We start from the raw sequence: 21,006 nt of genomic DNA on the forward strand, positions 1-21,006 counted from the left end.
AAACAGCATGAAAATGGTGATGACGGTGGTGAGAAACGCAAAAGTGTATCTCTATCACACATCACATGGTTTATGGACACAAACTGAGTTCCTTTTTGTACATTCTGATCAAATTGCACCAAGAGCCAAGAGGTGCCGCTACTTTGTTTACATAAGCAAAGCAATGGAATTATTAGCTAGATATAGGTAGATGTTTGTCAATTGCAACATCTCAGTCGTCTTGTCACATTGTCACAAGATTGCATATATAAAGGGGAGATTGAATACCCAACCCAACCCAGATATCATATACTCCCAATTGCTCACTAGCCTTTTCAGACAAGAAACAATGGCGGCTGCTGCTGGTGAGAGATATTGTAGCTACTTCCTACTTACATTTGATTTACTGCTTTCTTTATGATTGATTCATGTTTTCTTTTTTCTTGAATTGAGAAAACTAATTGTGCTCCATGTTCTTCAATTGCTTCAAATAATAATTCAGATCATGGAAAAGTTACCACTATCCTTAGTATTGATGGTGGAGGAGTGAGAGGCCTCATCCCTGCCAACATACTCGCCTTTCTCGAATCTGAACTCAAGGTTAGTACTTACTTAGTATGTCTGTGTCCCCCTTAGCTATTTTCTTCTTCTCTTTTGGATCAATAAAATAAATGTTGAAACTAACTTGAATATGTTCTTACTACCACCCAATTCAATAGACACTGGATGGGAAAGATGCAAGGGTTGCCAACTACTTTGATGTCGTTGCTGGGACGAGCACAGGAGGCCTTGTTACAGCTATGCTTACCAAACCAAATGGAGAAAACAGACCTTTGAAGCAAATGAAATCAAAACATTTTATTTTGAACAGGATCTTCATATCTTCCCTCGCGAACCAACCAAAACAGCTGTAATGTATGCATGCACTACCAACTCTATAAATTAACAATTTTAACAAAAGTTATGTCTTTCAGTATTTTGATACGATGACTATTTTGGAGTGTCAATGAGTCCCATAATTGATGAAGGTTTTTCCGCATAGCCGGTTGGTTTGAAAAAATAAAGAAATGGGCGGAATGGCTAGAAACACTGACCTTTGTGAAATGGGTTGAGAAAGCATTGCGCCCCAAATACAATGGTACTGCCCTGCATGACATAATCAAGAAGGTAATAGGAAAACCACGGCTTCATGAAACTATAACCAGTGTCATCATTCCCTCTTATGACATCAAGTTTCTCCAACCAGTCTCCACCTTGAAGGTACATACATTATTTAATATTTGAACTAGTTAATAATATAATTAAGTTCGTTAGTCATTCATTAAATTTCTGTGTCCTTCATGCAGGCAAAACACGATCCATCAAAGGATGATGTTCGGCTAGCAGATGTCTCCATTGCCACATCAGCGGCACCATACTATTTCCCTCCTTGCTATTTTGAGCATAAACCATCCAATGGAGTCCCAAGAAAATTTAACCTCATCGACGGCAGTGTTGCAGCCAACAATCCTGTACACTCGTAGAGTTTAACTAATTGATTTGACAAAACTGGTTCATACTCATAACAAATCAATGGAATATCCATTTTTGCATACTTTGCTGGCAATCATTGAGGCTGCTAGGGAGATGTCTCAAAATAAAAAACCTGTTTGGACAACTCACGTAGAGAAAATCTTGAGCACCTTGAGAAGATTGGGAATCAACTCCTTGAAAAACCTGTTTCTGCATTGAACCTGGAGAACGGCTTGTATGAACCGATAAGACAACACATTCAAACACAGAGACAGGCTTGCACAGTAAGAACAAGCTTATATGATCTGGTCCATACTATACTGATCCTCAATGTTTATCATAATAAGTTGCTCTTTGTTTAGTGAATGTACAGTTATCTGTTTGTTTTGTAAATTCAGGTTTACTGTCAGATGAAAAAAATGTCGACTAGCTGGTCACTCTCGCTGATAAAACTATCGTCTGAGAAGAATACTTTAAACTATATATACCATGCAGTACTGTTTTAAACGTTCTTGTGCCTAGTATCTATTAAATAAGTTCAGCCATATAAGGACTTGTAGAATATAGCTGGTTTCCCAGTTCAGAGTGTTCTTCCAAGCCTGCTAAGTTCGAAACTTGTAATGGGTGGTTCTCTTCTCGTCTTCCAGAAAGTATAATAAAATGAGGCTATCTCATAGCAGCTTTAATTACTTCAAATATCCATGGTATCATTTAATTTGAAGATAAATGTGCTTGTACAAATCAAGGAACTTCATCATCAATGTGTGGGGAAATAAAACTTCTATTTCAAGTGCATCATGTAGGAACATTCACACTTCATGTGCACAAATTAGAAAGATAACATGTCTAGTTAAATCATAGATCGTTTTATCTGTGAAAGAATAAATCTGAAAATTACAACAACATGCCTATTACACAAGAGCCATCAAGGCCAAGGGAAGAAAGGATAGGTAAAAACCCCTTGTAGAGGGGCATCTAACAAAACCCCACCTCAAGTTTCCAACATTACTGAAATTTTTTATATGAGTTGTATAAATCTCAATCGTAACAAAGAGTGATATACAACACAATGACCATACTCTTCTACTTTTACTCCCAATCCTCTTCGCTCAATTGATCGTCTGTGTCATCTCTTGGTGGCCTCACTATCATCACCACAGTCCCTAAACTCTCCTTCACACCAGTTTCCTTCAAAGCTGATCCCCTCACAACCTTCAACCCCAAACCCCCACCCTCAACTGCTGCCAAATAAAATCCATCATCAGCTGCCACCTCCTTCTTGCTCCTATCAGCCACCACCAGTATAGGCTCCTCCTTGTACCACTTATTCACCTTCCAAGGCAAAACCCTCGCGTCACTAAACGACACCACCACTGCCCCCTTTCCTAAACCTACCACCGGCTCCCATCCCGGCAACACCACCCACCTCTTCCACCCCTTCTCTGCCACCACCACACCAAACTCTCCCTCACTACTACATTCCCACGGTGCCTCCAATACCTCCTTATCCTTCTCCTCTGCCCTACAAACCGGCAAAATCACAACTTTACTGGACTCTGCCACCTCCCCAAACTTCAATCTCACAACTGGAACCCGAACCGCATCTATAACATCCCATTCTCTCCCTTCTTTCTCATCAGTCTCCCCCTCGAAATCTGTCAAAATTATTTTTTTGGCCTTATCAGTCCCTGCAACTTTCAGAGCCTGCTCTAAAGCAGCAGTTCTGGGTTCAGAGGGGTTCTTGTGCTCCCTAGCCTGCCTATAATACATAAAGCCTAGACAATCTCCAGGGTGAGCATAATCAAAGCTCTCCCACCCTTTCTCTCCTCGCCTGCGAGGAAAGTCCTTCATAGAACGGGCCAGGTCCTGGGTGCCCTTAGCATCAAGCCTGTTCTCAATTATGTAACGGGCTGCAGCTGCACGCTGCTGGACACTCAGGAGCCGAATTTCATACAACAACTCGGAACCCCCGGTGTCAAATTCCGCAAGAATTTGTGGGTCAGTCTTGGATTGGACTAAAGAGTCTCTTACCTGAGCCGCAACCACCAGGCGGTTCTGCTCGACACCGGAAATCCCAGTAGCCTCTTCGATGGTGGGAGGCGTGAAGCCTTCTTGGAGTAAGGACGGGATTAGAGGCGCGAATTCGTACCAGAGGCCGAGGCGATTTGAGAGGATTTCGATGCGGCCATTGGCGTCTAGAGAGCGGAACTTGGCGGGGACTGGAGATGGGGGTGGGCGGAATGGCTGGTACACTTGCTGCTGTTGGGAGCTTGAGGAGGGAATTAGAGTGGCAGAGATGGGCTTTAGAGAAGAAGGTTTAGGATAGAGGAGGGGTGGTGGGCGTGGGTTGAGGAAGGAAGTGGAGAATAATAAGAGATTGGTGTTGGTGTTGGGGTTGAAAGAAGAGAAGGGTTTGAGAGTGTTTGCTGTTACAGAAAGCATGGTAGGTTTTTTGAAGTTGCCAATTTGGAGTGAGAGGCAGGGAGGGAAGAAGGAGCTTTGTCCCTTATCTGCTGATGATGATGCTTCTTCAGTTATGGAGCAAGAACAAAGTTTGTTCAATTCAGCTGAGATTTTGTTTAGCAAAGAAAGAAAGCAATGGGCTTCACCAGTTAGCTTGTTCCTAGCATCTTGTTGGCTATATGGCCCATATCAACTTCATCAGCCCAAATGAAAGTGCCCAGCTAAAAAAACCCAAAACCAAATACAACTTGTCAAACCCTAAATAGAATGCAGCCCAATTTGAAAAGACTGCTGGTATGTTTTGAAGAAATCAGCGACCATTGTTTTGGGGTGAGTCGTGAGTGTGGATTTTTCCTGTTTGGAGCACTAATGACTGCACTTTTCCAGAGTGGATATGGGGTGAATAAGAATATAGGTAGCAACCAAATGAGTTACGTCACCGCCGTGAAACTTTTGACCGAATATTCATGTGAGAGAGAGAGTTTGAATTTGTCAAATGCTTCTGGAAGTTCTAATCCAAGTTTGATTGACCAGCGACCACCAGGGACCAGTGACCAGTGACCACCCTTGAAGGATGCAGTCACATACCATCATCAAGCCCGTTCACACACAATCATAATAACAAAGCTGAAAGGGCAGCGAGAGTGATTATATAATATATTAGCCTGACCAGCTTTTGAAACACACAGCCACTAATCTACGAGTTAGTGACTTTGTTTGTTGTAATTCATGAGTCAAATAAGATTCAAAGCATGGACATCATAAGTGAAACATTGATTTACGTATAGATTTCTTTCTGGTATTAATTACTTGTTCAATCTTCTTCTTTTTTATTATTGAAAATGACACTTGATTGGCGCTTGGCTTCATACAATGTACCACATGCTCTATTTCATGACCTATTTTCTTGGCTGTGGCCTTACCAATTCAACAGGCAACTTGAATTAACAATAAACCAGTTATTAATTAATTTATTTATTGCTTTTCAATGGGCATTCATGTCTGATTACAAGAGACTATTTGGAGCGAGAGGGAGAGTGATGTATAAAAACGCAACCACATCCACATGCACGAGGGCTAATCAATAATAAAGCAACTTGACTCACCGACTCACTCACTGTCTGTCCGTTGGTTTATAATGCCTGGTCAAAGGCTGGCTGTGTTACATTACCCATTATTAATCATTATTAATGGAAGCTAACCAGAATATATTTACTTTATTTTTAAAAAAACATAACTTAAATCTCATACGTGAAACAGCAAAAGCTCGCGATCGAAAGGAAAATGCATGCATCGAGCACCTTTTGCGTTCTTCTCTAACATTTTTGAGAATTCAAATCAGCATTATGTTATGTGAGTTTTATTTTATAATAATGACTAATTTTATACTATGTGACGTTTCACTAGATATGGCTAGGCTATAGCCTATATGCCCACGAGGGAAATGTACCAAAGATTTGAGCTAATGATATAGATGGGACTTTTATTTGGTCGTCCGTTGAAGGAAAACAATTATATGAATAAATTGACCATTCATCCATCCATCCATCCATTTGCCTTGTTAATCTTAGTGATGCCACTGGGAAACTGTGGTCTTGTCTTCACCACGAAAGTAAAGAACTTGTCACTGAAAATGAACAACCAATAATGTGAACGACACAAGGGTACCAACTTGAACGATTTTGATTTATACAGGTTCATGCACTTTCCATATACCAATATACATAAAACTAGAATAACATATATAGTTATTCTTTCATTCAGATATTCGCACGTTATTATTATGCAGATGTCATTATAAATAGGGAGGAACGAAATACATGACATTTACACGATAATTACCTCAATACGTCAGCATAGGAGAATTTATATGCTATTTTCTCTTTTTCCTAATATTTCCCGTTTGGAGGGAATAAGAAAACTAAATAAATACGATTGCGATACATATAATAAATTATTGGAATTGAAATTGGAATTAATGTTTTGTAAGTATATATATCGGAACATGTTGAATTGGATAGGGACAGATGATGAGTATTAAAATGGTTTTGGCTGGTGGTCCAAAATAGACGGGGCCATGGAGCTCGCAGAGTTGATGTTGCTGCTGGGGGATCGATTGAGACATAATGCAATGCAAAGCAAACCTCTTCCATTTGTCTAGGTCATCTAATTTCCAGACTCCACAATTATTTATCACTTGTGTTAATAAAACAAGAATATTAAAATAAACAGCCTCTGAAAAGGGTATGTAGCATGCACGAACTTTGACTGGACTGAATGCATGATTTTGGTAAAGGAATTAGGAATTTAGGACTACTTCCATTACCGTCCACAAAAAGAGGAGACACTCGTGCATTATTATTATATATGCATACACATTGACTGTTAAATAAAATATATCTCTAGAGGCAGGCAAGGACGGAGCCACATATAGGCATGTAGCGACCGTGAACTCCTCCATAAAAAAATCAGTAACTCTTAAACACATACTGCAATATCAGATGAAATATAAAACTATAAAACCTGAAAACTAGAGTACTTGCCCTCAAAAGACAAGCTACTAACTCCGTTGCTATCCATAGGGATGGTTTTTTTTTTTTTATTTGTTATTTTATATGTGGGATTAAAAATGCTTTGGAGCTCTAAGACATATATATTCCCATGAACAAAGAAGGTTTGGTTTGAAACGGACTGCAGTCGAGAACAACCCTATTTTCTCCAACGTGGACACTTGCCATGCTATGCGATGACGTTGTCTAAACTTGATATTTCAAACATACATTAATTGCATTTCGAACAAATTACTGTAAACACACGATGACCTAGTAAGTTAATACGACTTCAAATTAGTTTAATTTAAGCTAGGCCGCCGATCGATCGAGATGGGCGTACCGTGTATGTGAGCGTGACAAGGACGGCACAACAAAAATCGTGAGCAATCCGACAATGAAACTAATAAACTTGCATAAACTTGGGGTTGGGTTGGGTGGTGTAGAAACTTGCAACTTGCAAGTGGAGAAGGAGGGCCACGAAAGCCCTCAACTCAACTCAACCCTCCTCCTCATAATAATAATAATAAGCGCAGCGCACAATGAAATCATCTAGCTGATGTCATAAAATAATATTGAATTCTCACTATACCAAAAGAAACATGTAAAAAAATTGAATTCTTACCTGAGATGGCCGCCATATGTGTCTTTGACCCACGTGGATACTTGGCCCTCGCTCCCCTTCAAATTCAACCTTCTTTCTTTCCTTTTCACCATTATTTTTATTTCTTTATTATTATACTTCAAACCCATGTGGGGCCTTCCCTCCCTCCTTCCCCTATATAAGTTCAAAATATTTTCCATCCCCCCAAACCACACACGCCACTCACTCACTACTATCTATCAATTCCAATTGTTCAAACGACACCTACGACAACAAAAATTCCATTTCCAGATTATTCATACTATGGATTCTGCATTCTTCCAAAACCCCATTTCTGAATTTTCCTTTGATTCTTCTTCTTCCTTCAACTCTACTCTAGATCAATACTATTCTTCTGATCATCATCATCATCTCTCATGGTCACGGGACATGTTCAACTTTGTTGATTACCACCATCACAGTCAAACCTTGCCCCAGCTACCCTTCAATGAGAACGACTCCGAAGAAATGCTTCTCTATGGAGTTCTTGCGGAGGCGCCCGCAGGAGGAGATCACAACAACTCATCGGAGTCAATAACTCATTCCAACAAAGATATTCACGAAGAGGTGAATTCTTCTAATTCCACTCCCGAAGAGGATCAAGCGATTTCCTACAGAGGGGTTCGGCGGCGGCCCTGGGGAAAGTTCGCGGCGGAGATAAGAGACTCCACTCGAAACGGTGTCAGAGTTTGGTTGGGGACATTTGATACGGCGGAGGAGGCAGCCTTGGCTTATGACCAAGCAGCATTTGCCATGCGGGGTTCTTTGGCTGTCCTCAACTTTCCAGCCGACGTCGTTTATCAGTCACTTGTGGAGATGAAGTATGGATTCGAAGAGGGTTCGTCTCCGGTGTTGGCCTTGAAGAGAAGGCACTCCCTCAAGAGGAAGTCGTCAATGAAAAAGAAGAAATTATCAGATCATCAAAAGAATGATGAGAATGATGATGAAGATCAGTTGGTGTTGGAGGATTTAGGCGCAGACTATTTGGAGGAGCTTCTCACCATATCTGCGATGACCTAGCTACGGCTAATAGTGCTGCGAGCCGTCCTCATAGAAATTGTCCGTTAGTGTCGGCCATGCAATTTTTGGACCTTGTTTTTTCTTTTTTGGGAAAGTAAAGTTGGATTGAGGAGGTGGAGATGACGGCCACTAGGTGATTCTTAATTTCTTCTTAGATAAATGTTATTCACCTTTGTCTCTTCCTTGTATAAATTTCAAGATAATTGATGAGTAAAGTAGTTTTTAATTAGTCAATTATGACAAAGAGAGAGCAGTTGGTGTACAGTTCTTTGCTAATTATTTTAGTCTATATTAATAATTGATTAATAGATTTAAAGTAGTTGAAGAAGAAGAAGAAGAAGAAGAAGAAGAAGATAAGATAAGAGTGCTGTTGGACCTTGATTATGACCGTTCAAACAGTTATCAGAGTTTACATTTGAAAAAGGCTGCTGTCACAACCAATTTCAGCTACCTAATGAATTTATCTCACAAATAATAATATAATGTAAGAGATCATATATGACAGAGACCCACATTATGCATTCTTCTTCTTCATCTTCTTTCTGTTTCTCCTTTTTTTTTTCCTTTTTTTAATTCAAACGATAGTCTAAACTAAAGAGAGAATCATTTTTCACACACACTCTATGATGTTATATGAATTCAAACTTAAGATCACTAATTTACAAGTCAAAATCATTTTCCATTTTCCAGTGAATTAAACCATGAGCTTGTTTCTCCTGTTTAAGAGTCAAAATAGAATACAAGTTACGCCAAAACATCTTCTATCAATATATTTAATAAAATAATAATAATATATGGTCCAAACAGAAAAACAATAATAACTTGACCGAGTCACTAAATTGAATGCATGATTAGATGGATGAGGATCTTTTGATACTTTCTTTATTGGATCCTCTCTGAAGTACATATAAAATAAAGGAAATAGTGTTAATTTCTGCGTCTCTTGGGATCGATATTTCTAAAGCCATTAACTACGTGATGCGAGATATATAGATATATAGCGTTAAATTTAGCACGCCATGTATGTGTGGACCATTTCTCATTAGTCATGGTGTTGGATAGATGAAGGGAAACAGTGACATGCATCAATCTCAATTGAGGCACACAGTGCTTGCTTTGTAATTTGCATATGAGGCCAAAGCCTTGTTATTGTCGGCAAGCAGCAAGTGGGCAAAGCAACAACATTATATTCATGCATTTGAGATATAGGCTCGCCCAACTGTTGGTATCAAAGCACCCATTTTTTCACAAACTTGGAATTAGTTCCAAATTTTTTGTAATTTTTGTCCCTATTTTTGCTTGTGAATTTTAAATTAGGTTTGCAAATATTGGTCTCTTTCTGGCTTTGGCTGTTTGTGCTCCCTGCTTCTATTCTACCACCTTATTGTTTCTGGCCCTTTTCTGGTGGGCTTCCTGGTCCTTTTGGACTTCTTTGCCTCCAGACCCCCAATCAACCAATCCCATTGGGTAAAATAAATGGTATGTCACACAACCCAAGATTCAAGAATATCAGAGGCAAAACTCGAACCATCAAATTAACAACTTCTGAAGATAAAAAGTTACACTGAACTGAAATGAAGCAAACAGATGAGAGACATTGACCACTGGCTACACAAAAATTGATCAGTTCCTGTGTAAGACTTATTCGTTTCATCTCTACATCTACAGCACCAAAAACTGCATATACTTGTATAAAAATCATGGTATAGAAGAAGCTGAGGGCTTGCATGGTGGTGGTGGTGGTCGCTGCAAAAGCCTAACACGGGGCTTTTCAGGTGGGGCAGGGGCTACCATATGGACGGGATTAGCGCGTCTGGGAGAAGGTGGTGCACTTCCAATTCTTCGGCCTGCTAAGTTCACAGAGAAACCAGCTGCGTTTGCAACTTGAAGCACCGTATTACCAGCATCATGGATATCATCATGTAACGCTTGTGGCATTGCAACGTAGCTTTTGGCCATTTGACTATTTTGTGAGAGACACAGTAAACCAACAATTGGAAATATTATCAAAAACAAGCGACAAGGAGCCATCGTTAGTTCACAGTTCACACAGTCACTTGAGCTACTTAATTATGGTTTGAGTTCTTTCTTTGTAATGCTTCAAATACATATATATATATATATATAAATCCATATGTACTCATTTTGTCTGGTAATGGCAATGTATATAATATGAAAAACTTTCACCTTTATTAGGTGCAATAGTCATGACTTGCTGACTATACTCTTTGGAGTTTCTCTCCCACACAGTCAAAATTAATATATATATATATATATATATGAAGGTCTAGCATCCAGAAATTAAGGAAAATACAAAATTATATATTGTTGAATAAGATTCCATTGACTATGTCAACTTGGTCCTTCCAAGGATACAAGTCAAGAGGAAAATTATATACTGCTTGTTTTTATTTATTTATTTATTTTTCATCCCATTGAATATTGTTATGAAGATTTAGGATGGATTGTTTCCGTTGATTTTGTTGTGCTTTGTAAATCATAAATCATAATCAAACTCTACACGAATGGATTATAGACAAAACCCCATCCCTACTTCTACTCGTGTGATGAGCAGAAGGGAAAATTAATATTTTATGATTCATTGACTAAACCCCACTGCTTTTTAAGTTAAATATTTAGACGGCAAGAAAAAGGCCAAAAACTCCTGTCCTGTTTATTTCCTGTTGCATTTTCTTTAATTAAATTATTCATTATATATTCCAACGAGAAAATGTCCACAACAAATGAATTCAAACTTGATCATACCTCTTGTAATATTAACAAGGGAAAGGACTACTTAATAATATTACAATAATGCCAATATAAAAGAAATTTTGCAAGCTAACCTTTCAATGAGACTTTTGCAATATAAAAGATGTTGATATTTCTTCCTTCCTGGCCTATTGAAGGACTACATGACGTTCTGTCTCTTTTATTTTTATTATTTTTATTTATGTTTATTCAATTTTTTTCATTCCCGATATAAACCCAAAATAAAAATTCAAAAAAGAACCGAGTATAGCCAAGCGGGTTTAGGGTAATGGCTTGATAGTAATGGATAATGCTCTAAATTATTCTTATCGATAAACGAAAATTGAGGAAAAAAAATATAAAAGAAAAAAAGATCACACTATATATATATAAAGCGTATAGCCGTTCGGCTATACTGTTTATTAAAAAATATTTAAAACAAAAAAGTGCAGCCGTCCAGCTATACTAGTTTTTTTAAAAACAATTAAAAATAGATTATAGCCGTTCGGCTATACTATTTATTAAAAAATAAAACCCGCCCAAAAGAGATTAGGTGCCAACATGTCAAAATAAGTATAGCCGGGCGGCTGATGTCCATTTTTTGGCCTTTCTTTTCTGAAGATATACATACATTTGGGAGTACTCTGTATTATTATGTACATGTGTTAAGTTTCTAAGACCTTATAGTGTTTTGCATCCAGGCATTTGCTGTCATTGTTGCTTCTCCACTGAAAATAGATCTATCATGTGTGTTGGAGCAAGTGATTGCAGAGTTGACTGCATTCTTAAGGAAGGTATGGGAATTTACTTAATTTGTTGTTGAATTCATAATATTTTTTACAAAATGTTTTATGAAATTTTTTCTTAGAATCACTCAAAGACCTATGAAATTAATCCTAATATTTTTTGCCTTTGTGGAAATCAGACTAATCGGCCTCTAAGACAGGCAACATTGGGGACCCTGAATTCCCTAATTGTTGCTTATGGAGATAAAATTGGCTCATCTGCTTATGAAGTTATTATTGTACAACTTGCCACACTGATAAGGTTTCTCTTGCTACTTCCACCAATTTTAGTTTCTTCTTTTCAAATTTTTGTGTGATTGGTGGCTGGGTGGTTTAGTTTCTGAACCCTAGTGTCTATCTGATATCCATTTCCAGTGATTCGGACTTGCATATGACGGCCCTCGCCCTGGAACTCTGCTGCACCTTGATGGCAGACAGGTCAAGCCCGGTTGTTGGTTTGGCTGTTAGAAACAAACTTCTTCCGCAAGCACTAACGTTAATTAAGAGCTCATTGCTTCCGGGGCAAGCCCTTTTGGTAATTTTATCTATCTAACTGGTTGTCTTGATCTAGAAACTCTGATTGAGAACATTCTTTGTTGGATATTGCAGGCTTTACAAAACTTTTTTGCTTCCTTCAATTGGTGTATTCTGCAAACACAAGTTTTGATACCTTACTAGACTCTCTGCTATCAAGTGCTAAACCATCTCCCCAGTCAGGTGGGGTTGCAAAACAAGCTTTGTATTCAATAGCTCAATGTGTGGCTGTCCTTTGCCTTGCTGCTGGTGATCAGCAATGTTCATCTACCTTGAACATGCTAACTGAAATTCTCAAAGATGACAGCAGTACAAATTCAGTAAGTCCCCCCGGCCCAAAGAAAACAACTCAGTTAGGGTTATCTTCAGATGACAGTGTTTTGGTTTTTGTAAGCAAATAGGGATAGACTAATTAACTTTTCACGATTTATTATTATTTGGTAATCTTAAAAAATGAAGGCAATTTGGTGGTAGGCAAACTCTCGTTATAAATTTGGGGTAGATTGATTGAATCTAGTTGATTTATTGTTTTTTTTTATTATTATATAACTTTTATTTGAGCCCAGTATAATTGCTTTCTTCATATGATATAGGCTAAGCAGCACCTTGCATTGCTGTGTCTCGGGGAGATTGGAAAGAGGGAAGATCTTAGCTCCCATGACCATATAGAGAATATTGTCATTGAGTCCTTTCAATCTCCTTTTGAAGACATCAAATCTGCAGCCTCCTACGCTGTTGGCAATATTGCTGTTGGTAACCTGCTCAAGTATTTGCATTTTATTTTGGACCAGATTGACAATCAACAGACAAAACAGTATCTCTTGCTTCATTCTCTGAAGGAGGTGCATTCTTCTGAACTTTAAGAGCTTGATTTTGTATACTGAAATGTTTTTTCTGTTGGGTTTAAGTTTATTTTCAACCATTTTTCAGGTCATAGTAAGGTAGTCTATAGATAAAGCAGAGTTTCAGGATTCGAGTGTTGAGAGAAGATACTTAATTTACTTTTTAGTCACTGTGAAAGCGAGGATGAGGGTGTTCGCAATGTAGCAGCTGAATGTCTGGGTAAAATTGCACTTATTGAACCTGCAAAACTTGTTCCTGCACTTAAGCTATCTGGTCAAATGACCCTGTGCCGATTATGAGTAAAGAGTATTTTTAACTTTTATTTTTAAGTATAGCCGAGTACTTTTATTTTTATGTATAGCCGAGCGGCTATACGTAAAGTATAAATAAAAATTGTATAGCCGAACGGCTATGCTATATACTGAAAAATAAAAATAAAAATAGTATAGCCGTGCGGCTATACAAATTAAATTTTTTTTTTCCCTGACTTCAAAAATAACTCGATTCTAACATCATTTGGCCTTTCATGAGATGAAATTGGTTCTATATGATGAAAAATAAGATTGTTTCGTAAAAATAATAGACTAGTTTAAAGGATTGTTGTGGCTTTACTCATTAAATAATACCAAGAGTAATTTATAAAACGTAATAATTTTTCAATTTGATTCTAGAAGTCGACAAGAAAATTTGAATGGTGGAAAAAAATAATGTCTAACCAAACTACATATTTAATTAGTTGAGGCTTGAACTAGCTGTTAAGTCTCGTTTGATAACTAGTATTGGATTGGATTGGATAATTCCTTATATTTAAAGCATATGTTTAAGGAAAAAAAGAAAAAAAGAAAAAAGACCAAGTTGAAGGTAGAAGATGGATTACTCATGAAGAAAACTTATTCCATCTAATCCCCACAAAATTGTAGGATAGCAACATTTTATAATTAATCCCTCCTAATCCCCCAAAAAATGGAAAATCATTCACATCTACCTTCATTTCCTCCTTCAAAATACCTTAGATTTAGCGACTTATCTAATCCAATCCTAAGTGAGTGATCTTGAACTGGAATTGGTGGATTTGGTAGAGGGAGGAGTTGTCTTCATTGTCCTTCATTTAGGAGAGAGCGAAGAGAGAAGGGAATAAAGCTGGAGAGGGAAAGAGACTTAGTATATATATGTCAGAAAATTTTAATAAGTATAGCCGGACGGCTATACTAAAAAATAAAAGTAAAACAATAGTATAGCCGAGCATCTATACTACACTTAAAAATAAAAAATTAGTATAGCCGCGCTGCGACACCAAAAAAAAAAAGAGTAAGTCGTCTGGCCAATATAGTATATTTCAAACATATAGCCGTGCGGCTATACAATTTATAAAAAATAAAGAAAAAAACACAAGTATAGCCGCGTGAATGTATTATTTATTAAAAAATTATAATTTTCACAAGTTACAACTGAAAAGTTCAGCCACTATATAATATTTTATAATATTTTATTTTAAAATTTTAATATATATTATTTTTATTCAATAATATGTGAAAATTATGTGTATAATACTTAAATTTTGTATGTATTATTGAAAACTTTGTAAAAAACACTTGTATTAAATATGAAAAATATGTACGTACGTATACAATACATGTATTGTATGTTTGCTTTATAAAAGAACTTGTATTTTACCGAGCCTTTAACACGTGTACAAAAAATGGAAGTATTGTTGAAAAATATATATATACGTGTATAATACGATTATTAAACGGGAAAATACTAAATTCTGTAAATGGATAATACCAACGGAAAAGTTAAAAATCAAAAGGGACAATAGAGACTCGGGCAATGGCCTAATAGTAATAGATAATGTGATAAACTACTCTTATCTATAAACAAAAAAAAAGGGAAAAATAAAAATAAAAATTTATAAATAAACTCAATCCTATACATGTATTTATAAAAAAACTCAAACACTATTTAAACATAGAAACACACCCAAAATCAACAATTGTATATTTTTTGGGTGTATTTATAAATGGGTTTTGAGTGTGTGTAATGATGGGTTTTGGATGTGTTTATAAAGTGTTTTGGGTGTTGGGTTTTTTTTTTTATAATTCCAGCCCTCATTTTGGGTGTTTTAGTGAAACTCCCAAATTAAAAAAGGACCCAGTATAGCCGCGCGGCTATACTATTTATTCCAAAAAAAAATTTATAAAAACAACGGCGAATAGCCGCGCGGCCTCCCCAGTTTGGCATCTTGGTTTCGAGTCCATCTACTAATTATATTGGCAATGGCATATATACATATACTGTAGGAAATAGCAAATGAAGCTTGTGTAAGTCCTTAAGCAGGACATGGCATGGAAGGAAGTCATTAAGATGGGCACCAAACTGTGACGAGACCTGCAGACACAAGGAAGAGGCGGTCCTGGGAGAGTGTGAATTTGGTAAATGCGTCTGCTTTCATTCAAATTGTACAGATAATAATAAATAGAAACAACACTTCCTTTCCTTGCTTAAATAAAAGGAAAGGAGAGTTCCATTTCATCGGATGATCTATTAATTATGTGCTGAATTAATATCATCCGTGTGTTTATTAGATTGCATTGCATCACGTATGCATACAATATCAATATCAGTATGCATACAATATCAATATCACCTTCATATGACGTCGATATTGCCGACATTATTGTCTCATTATTCAAATAAATATGAATTAAATAATTTCAAACTCAGAGATATTCATCTCATCTCCACCACCTGCTTGTATGGTTTGTTGCCACAAGTGTGTGAGAATTGTGGTTGAAACTGAACAAAGGGAGCCGAAGAAACTGATGGAAATATTAATGTCGATAGCAAAAGGAGGGTACTAGGGTGGATGAAATATTTAAGCCAATTAATGATATGTAACAAGAAGTGATCCAGAGGAGAGGAGAGTGAATGAGGATGAATAGCAAGCATTGATAAAGATGATATGCCTCCTCACTCCACTCACATCCACATCATAATCAATCAATGCTGCGGACAAACCATTTTTCACCCAAAATTTGAGCGAAGGCTGAAGCTAAGCTGCCACTTTGTTAATCAATCACCAGTCGAACTGTAAATTTTATAATTACAACCATCATTGAATTTGTTTGACATTTGAGTGTTTGAGAGTTGAGTTGAGAGAGGAAACACATGGTTTTTCGTTTTTGTTCAATTAAGGAACCTCAAGCAAGATAATCTGTTTGATAATATGCGGAAGATGAAAGAATACAAGGTGGCTCAGTTATCCTCTATATAACTAGCTATATATATATATATATATATCTATCTATGACGATGGTGGTGACGGTGGTGGTGGTGATGGCAGTGATGGTGACTGAAATGGCAGCGGCGGCTGTGGTGCTGATGAGTTTGATGATGGAGATGGCTGCAGTGGTGGCAACATTGGCGCCTCTGGAGGAGGAGGAGGAGGTATTAAGGCAAAATGGCCACGAGTACGACTATACAGAGGTGGCGGCGGCGGAGATCGAAAGCGATTGGTTATCATAGAAGAAGCTGCTGTTGCTTCGGCTTCTGCTTCAGCTTCAGAATCAGAGGCCTTCACCCTCTCTTTAAAACCTGATCCTGCTGCTGGGAGTCCCACTCCCACATTAATCAACAACACTAACAAACTCACCACCAACAACAACAAATATGAAACACTAACACCCATTTGGATGGAGCTCTGTTGCAAATGGATTATGTATCATCTACTTTATATGTATCTATGGACTATGGGGTTTGCTGCTTGCTCCTGCTCGATTTATATAAATAAAACAAGTATCATGTGGTGAACTCGTGTCCGTCAGAAGATACACATTTCAATTCAATTAATATCCACCCACTCCACTAGATATAAATAATACTTGAAAAACACAAACACAAGAAGAAGAAAATAAGAAAATATTGCATTTACTTCAAATTTGACAATCATGCAGTTACCTACCTCATCCATTCCCCTAAACTAACATCAAGATCTACCCAAACACTCCCAGTATACATATTGCATATACAATAAAATGCAGGCCATGTAGAAAAGCATTCCAATTTGACATAACAGCTTGGTGCTGCAAACGAAAGGGTCATGTTTTGCAACAGAGTTCCACCTTCCAAGAATATATGAATCTCATGACGGCTTCAGTGCTCTCACAGCCGCAGCAAAAATCTAAAATTCATTGACAAAAGTCTTCAGGTCAGGCAATTCACAAATGGCTATTATTACACTCCACTAATTGACAGTAGTACATCAAGAGTTTCAACATATGCACAATAAAACAATTGAAAGAAGATGGCATCACAAGCGCCACGTATTACCAGGTTTATTATTGCATCCTGACCATCAATATTAGGTTACATCAAAGAGGATCCAAATTAGGTGACTAGAGCTAGCCTACGCTTAATAAACCCACAGCTGACAAATATCAGATGAAAAGGCCTATTTTCCACTTTGAGGAGCCTTTTGTTTTCAACCAAGAGGGCTTTCGGGCATTGGATCATCACCAATGTTTGCATTACTCATGCGGACAGTCTCTCTTCCGCTTCATGTGCTCCCCTCTAGGTGAAATGCTGCCCTACCAATGCATTGTTTTACAAACCAAAGTAAGAATTCTATCATAGTTCTGTCTTCACTCCACAACCAGATATATTCTATGTAGCCTTGTAATGCCTTTTGGTTAAAATGACCCAACCTCAAATCAAATACTACAAACAGCTACACAAAATACAAAACCAGATTTCACAAATAAAATAATTCAAATCTGATTTTTTAATTCCCGAAACCGGGGAACAGAATGAACTAGAACAAAGGACATTATTGTACTGCAAGCAGTGGAATTATGCAATAAGAAAATATGTTGATAAGGAAGGTGAAGAAGGAATTAGGTTACTAGTATAGACTCAAAATCAGCTTGCAGTAGAGCATCAAAGAGCACAACTGATGCAGTACCGCAGTGAAATAGCACACAAATTTATGTGCCAAAATTGTCATATTTCAGCTAGTATTACGTGTCAAAGTCATGCATAAAAATCAAATTAAAATGAAACCATACCTTATAAAATATTAAAATACATTGACCTCACACACAATTCTTATAATGGAATCAAAGTGTGCATGCATTTGTTTCAGGTATACTACAAAACTGAGAGAAGAAACTGCATACCTTAGAAGGTGCACCAGGATGAGGTCTCAAACCTCCAGAAGAAGGTTGACTGGGGCTGGTGATTCCCTCAGACTTAATGGGACTTATTTTCTCCTTGTTATTTGATGTTAATGCCCCCTTATTAGAGGTCTCACTTAAGTTAGCAGATGGCGTTGTATCCTCTTCAAAAGATTCACACTTTAATGGAAGTGTCCTTACAGATTGTGCTGTATTGGTTTGGGGAGTTGTTTCAAAATCTTGAACTTTCTTGGAGAACTGTGTAGCTGCTGCTCGTGCACCAGCTATGGCTGCTGTGAGACTTGAAGATCTCTCCAGTTCAGAAGTTCTAGTTTCTGGGACATTTGCAGAGATAGACCCTGGTTTCAATGAAAATGGATCTTGTGGATATGGAAGTAAAAATTTTACTGGAAGGGGACCTTCAACCGGGGTAAGACCTCTAATGGCAGCTTCATATATCTGAGACAGGTAAATAAGTTAGATCCGCTACAAAATATACTCACAGAGAGACAGAGAGACAGAGAGAGTGTATGCACCTTCTTTTCCAAGTTATAAACACCTTGGTACCCACGCATCTCAAACGGAATTAACAATTTCTGCATTAATCAGATAAACAAAAGCTTTATTATATAAAATGGTTACTTCTTCAAATCACAGGAGTAGCCAGAAATGGACCAGTGTGAAAATACACACCTGTGGCTGCTCGCAAAGCCAACATAAATCAGTTTGTGCTTCCAGCCTCACCTGCATATGAACAGTCAAAGCTTAATCAACAGTGTCTTGGAGCCCATGAAATCATCACCTTGCTATATTATGAAATAAAAAGGTCATAAGTAAATAGGTAGCCCACCCCTTCAGGTACCATCTCCCAGCATGCTAGTTCTTCACGTCTAACACATCCAACCACTTCAACACACCCTATGTCAAAGATGAAACCGAATGTCAAAATTTGTGTGCATGAGAGAGAGATATAGACGAAGAAAGAGAAACATAATATCCAAAGAAACTTCAGTATTTTTATATATTAGAATTATGGAATTATCAACAAAACATGGAGTCATAAACCAAAAGCACAAGATGTCTACAAGAGAAACCCACCTAGGTAAGCACGACAAAGAACGTTTAAAACAACCGTCATAAAAGCTATACAGAACAGAAGTTTTACTATGGAAGTATTTTGCCATCCCCCCACCTCTCAAAAAAAGGGAAGTAAAGAAACAGCCTCAGTAAAACATCTTAGAATAAAGAGACTTCAAACTTTAGTTGCAAAAGTTTCCAAAAGGCTACATATTCCTGAGCTTAATAATTAATTCACATGCAAATATGTTTAGCAACACAACTTGAACCAGCCGACTCAAAATCCAGTTGGTATAAGCATGACATGTGAGGGTGCCTTTGGGTATTTTCATCCTTTCTTTCCAATTATCTGATTGATCTTAACATCCACAAATTTGTGTGCAGACACACACACACACACACAAGGAACGTGCATCACAAAAAGTACCAAACTTGGAATACCTAAAAGTCTTGAAACTGGATAATGTTCTGGAAATCTAAGATCAGTGATTCCATCCACTGCATAAATTTCCCTGTAGAAGTCCTCCATTGCTTTGATTGTAGCCTCATCAGGAACCTTACTAGCGGCATGAATCCAAAGGCGCCCTTCAAAATACAAATTCAAGGCTTTAGAAAAAGGCTCGTCTCAAAGTTCAAAATTATAATGGCAATGAATATAATCATAATAACAAGAGTACCCAAAAAAAAAAAAAGATCAAAATTGAAGAGCAAAAAACCAATTTAACAACAGTAATGCTTGATAATCCTACATTAAACTTTTTCCTTTTAAAGAATAAAAAGAGAAGATTGAGATCCCACTAAGTAGTTTAGACGTTCAGCGGACAATTCAGCGAGTTAACCAAAAAATCCAATCTTTTGCTCAAAATCAAAAGCTTACAAACTAAAAAATTAGCAGCTTACTTAAAGCTTTCTACTTGTTCAGTTCCCAATATATAAAATATTTCTAACACTCAATATTCTCACCCTCTCCTTTTCCACTCTTTCCCAGCTGGCAAATAGACCACATTCTCAAAAGTTCAAAGCTTAATACTTCCACGGCAAAGATGATGAGAATAAAACCAAACGGGTATTGAAATTTTGAACTGAATTCAGAGGTTTTAAGGTTCAAACCTCTAATAGGAGCGGCCCATGTCCGGCCTTCGATGCGCTTGATACCATAAACCAGCAACGAAGCCCATGGCTGGTGCATAGTCAAACATGGGTTTCTGTAATTCCCAGAAGAATGCCCTCTTCTCATTTCTGCTTCTTTGATTCTTCAGAAGGGACAGGCAGTTTGATTCTCTCGCTGCTAATTGTTTCCGAGAATCTCCGATAAACTTATTAGTTACGGGAATGATTTTGATGAGTCAATAATTAGGAAAGCCTTCTTTTTTCATGTTTTGTTTTTGTATGCTTATTTTTTGGTTTTAACCTATAGTTTTGTTTTTTTGTTTTTTGGTTTTTTGGTTTTTTTTTTAATCCTTTTGGTTTTTAACCTGTTCAATATTCTTTTTATGATATATTTATTAACTCGTAATTGGAATTAAACGGAATTAAATTGAAAATGAATTGAATTTAAAAGAATTTAAAATTCAATTATAAAAATGTTTATTAAACTAAATTATCATGAGGTGGGGGATGGTTTGGTCCCTGGGGTGGGATTTTGGGCTGGAACTTATGCTCATGATAAACTCTTTTTC

The 21,006-nt window shown here is 37.3% G+C and overlaps 3 protein-coding genes and 2 pseudogenes across 7 annotated transcripts; 3 read left to right on the forward strand and 2 right to left on the reverse strand.

Annotated features, from left to right (window-relative positions):
- Window positions 1–9: 9 nt before the first annotated feature.
- LOC103318856 (patatin-like protein 2) lies at window positions 10–1,905 on the forward strand (annotated as a pseudogene). Its single transcript, XR_016125199.1, has 7 exons — window positions 10–344; window positions 482–579; window positions 699–894; window positions 981–1,239; window positions 1,326–1,498; window positions 1,628–1,775; window positions 1,890–1,905. The product of XR_016125199.1 is annotated as a patatin-like protein 2 (transcript).
- Window positions 1,906–2,320: 415 nt separating this feature from the next.
- LOC103318684 (rubisco accumulation factor 1.1, chloroplastic) lies at window positions 2,321–4,197 on the reverse strand. Its single transcript, XM_008220088.3, has one exon. The coding sequence runs from the start codon at window positions 3,931–3,933 to the stop codon at window positions 2,581–2,583; it is 1,353 nt and encodes a 450-aa protein (XP_008218310.2). The 5' UTR covers window positions 3,934–4,197; the 3' UTR covers window positions 2,321–2,580.
- A 3,119-nt stretch (window positions 4,198–7,316) lies between these two features.
- On the forward strand, window positions 7,317–8,410 carry LOC103318685 (ethylene-response factor C3 pseudogene; annotated as a pseudogene).
- Window positions 8,411–11,573: 3,163 nt separating this feature from the next.
- Window positions 11,574–13,401, forward strand: LOC103318686 (cullin-associated NEDD8-dissociated protein 1-like). Its single transcript, XM_089043637.1, has 6 exons — window positions 11,574–11,711; window positions 11,843–11,964; window positions 12,078–12,237; window positions 12,312–12,556; window positions 12,830–13,078; window positions 13,167–13,401. Exons 4-6 carry the CDS (start codon window positions 12,515–12,517, stop codon window positions 13,179–13,181), a joined length of 306 nt encoding a protein of 101 aa, XP_088899763.1. The 5' UTR covers window positions 11,574–11,711; window positions 11,843–11,964; window positions 12,078–12,237; window positions 12,312–12,514; the 3' UTR covers window positions 13,182–13,401.
- Window positions 13,402–16,981: 3,580 nt separating this feature from the next.
- On the reverse strand, window positions 16,982–20,699 carry LOC103318687 (RNA-binding ASCH domain protein). 4 transcript variants are annotated; one of them, XR_513230.2, is made up of 8 exons: window positions 20,438–20,699; window positions 19,769–19,912; window positions 19,101–19,168; window positions 18,944–18,994; window positions 18,787–18,846; window positions 18,254–18,709; window positions 17,409–17,665; window positions 16,982–17,259 (listed from the first exon to the last, which is right to left on the reverse strand). XR_513230.2 is itself a non-coding variant. In XM_008220093.2 (7 exons), exons 1-7 carry the CDS (start codon window positions 20,562–20,564, stop codon window positions 17,221–17,223), a joined length of 945 nt encoding a protein of 314 aa, XP_008218315.2. In that variant the 5' UTR covers window positions 20,565–20,699; the 3' UTR covers window positions 16,982–17,220. The 4 variants fall into 4 exon arrangements, 3 of the variants coding, with proteins under 3 accessions (XP_008218315.2, XP_088899712.1, XP_008218313.2); XM_008220093.2 differs by lacking the exon at window positions 17,409–17,665; XM_089043586.1 differs by lacking the exon at window positions 16,982–17,259 and having other exon boundaries at window positions 17,288–17,660.
- Window positions 20,700–21,006: the final 307 nt, after the last annotated feature.

Source organism: Prunus mume, linkage group LG1 (genome assembly GCF_029339155.1).
Source record: "Prunus mume cultivar Tortuosa linkage group LG1, ASM2933915v1, whole genome shotgun sequence".
Classification (NCBI taxonomy): Eukaryota; Viridiplantae; Streptophyta; class Magnoliopsida; order Rosales; family Rosaceae; genus Prunus; species Prunus mume.

Coding starts and splice junctions, on each gene's coding strand:
- LOC103318684 (XM_008220088.3), bottom strand. CDS start 3,933: ATGCTTTCTGTAACAGCAAACACTCTCAAACCCTTCTCTTCTTTCAAC.
- LOC103318686 (XM_089043637.1), top strand. CDS start 12,515: ATGCTAACTGAAATTCTCAAAGATGACAGCAGTACAAATTCA. Junction 12,557..12,829: donor ATGACAGCAGTACAAATTCA/GTAAGTCCCCCC, acceptor CATATGATATAG/GCTAAGCAGCACCTTGCATT.
- LOC103318687 (XM_008220091.2), bottom strand. CDS start 20,564: ATGAGAAGAGGGCATTCTTCTGGGAATTACAGAAACCCATGTTTGACT. Junction 19,913..20,437: donor ATGGGCCGCTCCTATTAGAG/GTTTGAACCTTA, acceptor TGTATTTTGAAG/GGCGCCTTTGGATTCATGCC. Junction 18,847..18,943: donor GGCTTTGCGAGCAGCCACAG/GTGTGTATTTTC, acceptor TGATTAATGCAG/AAATTGTTAATTCCGTTTGA.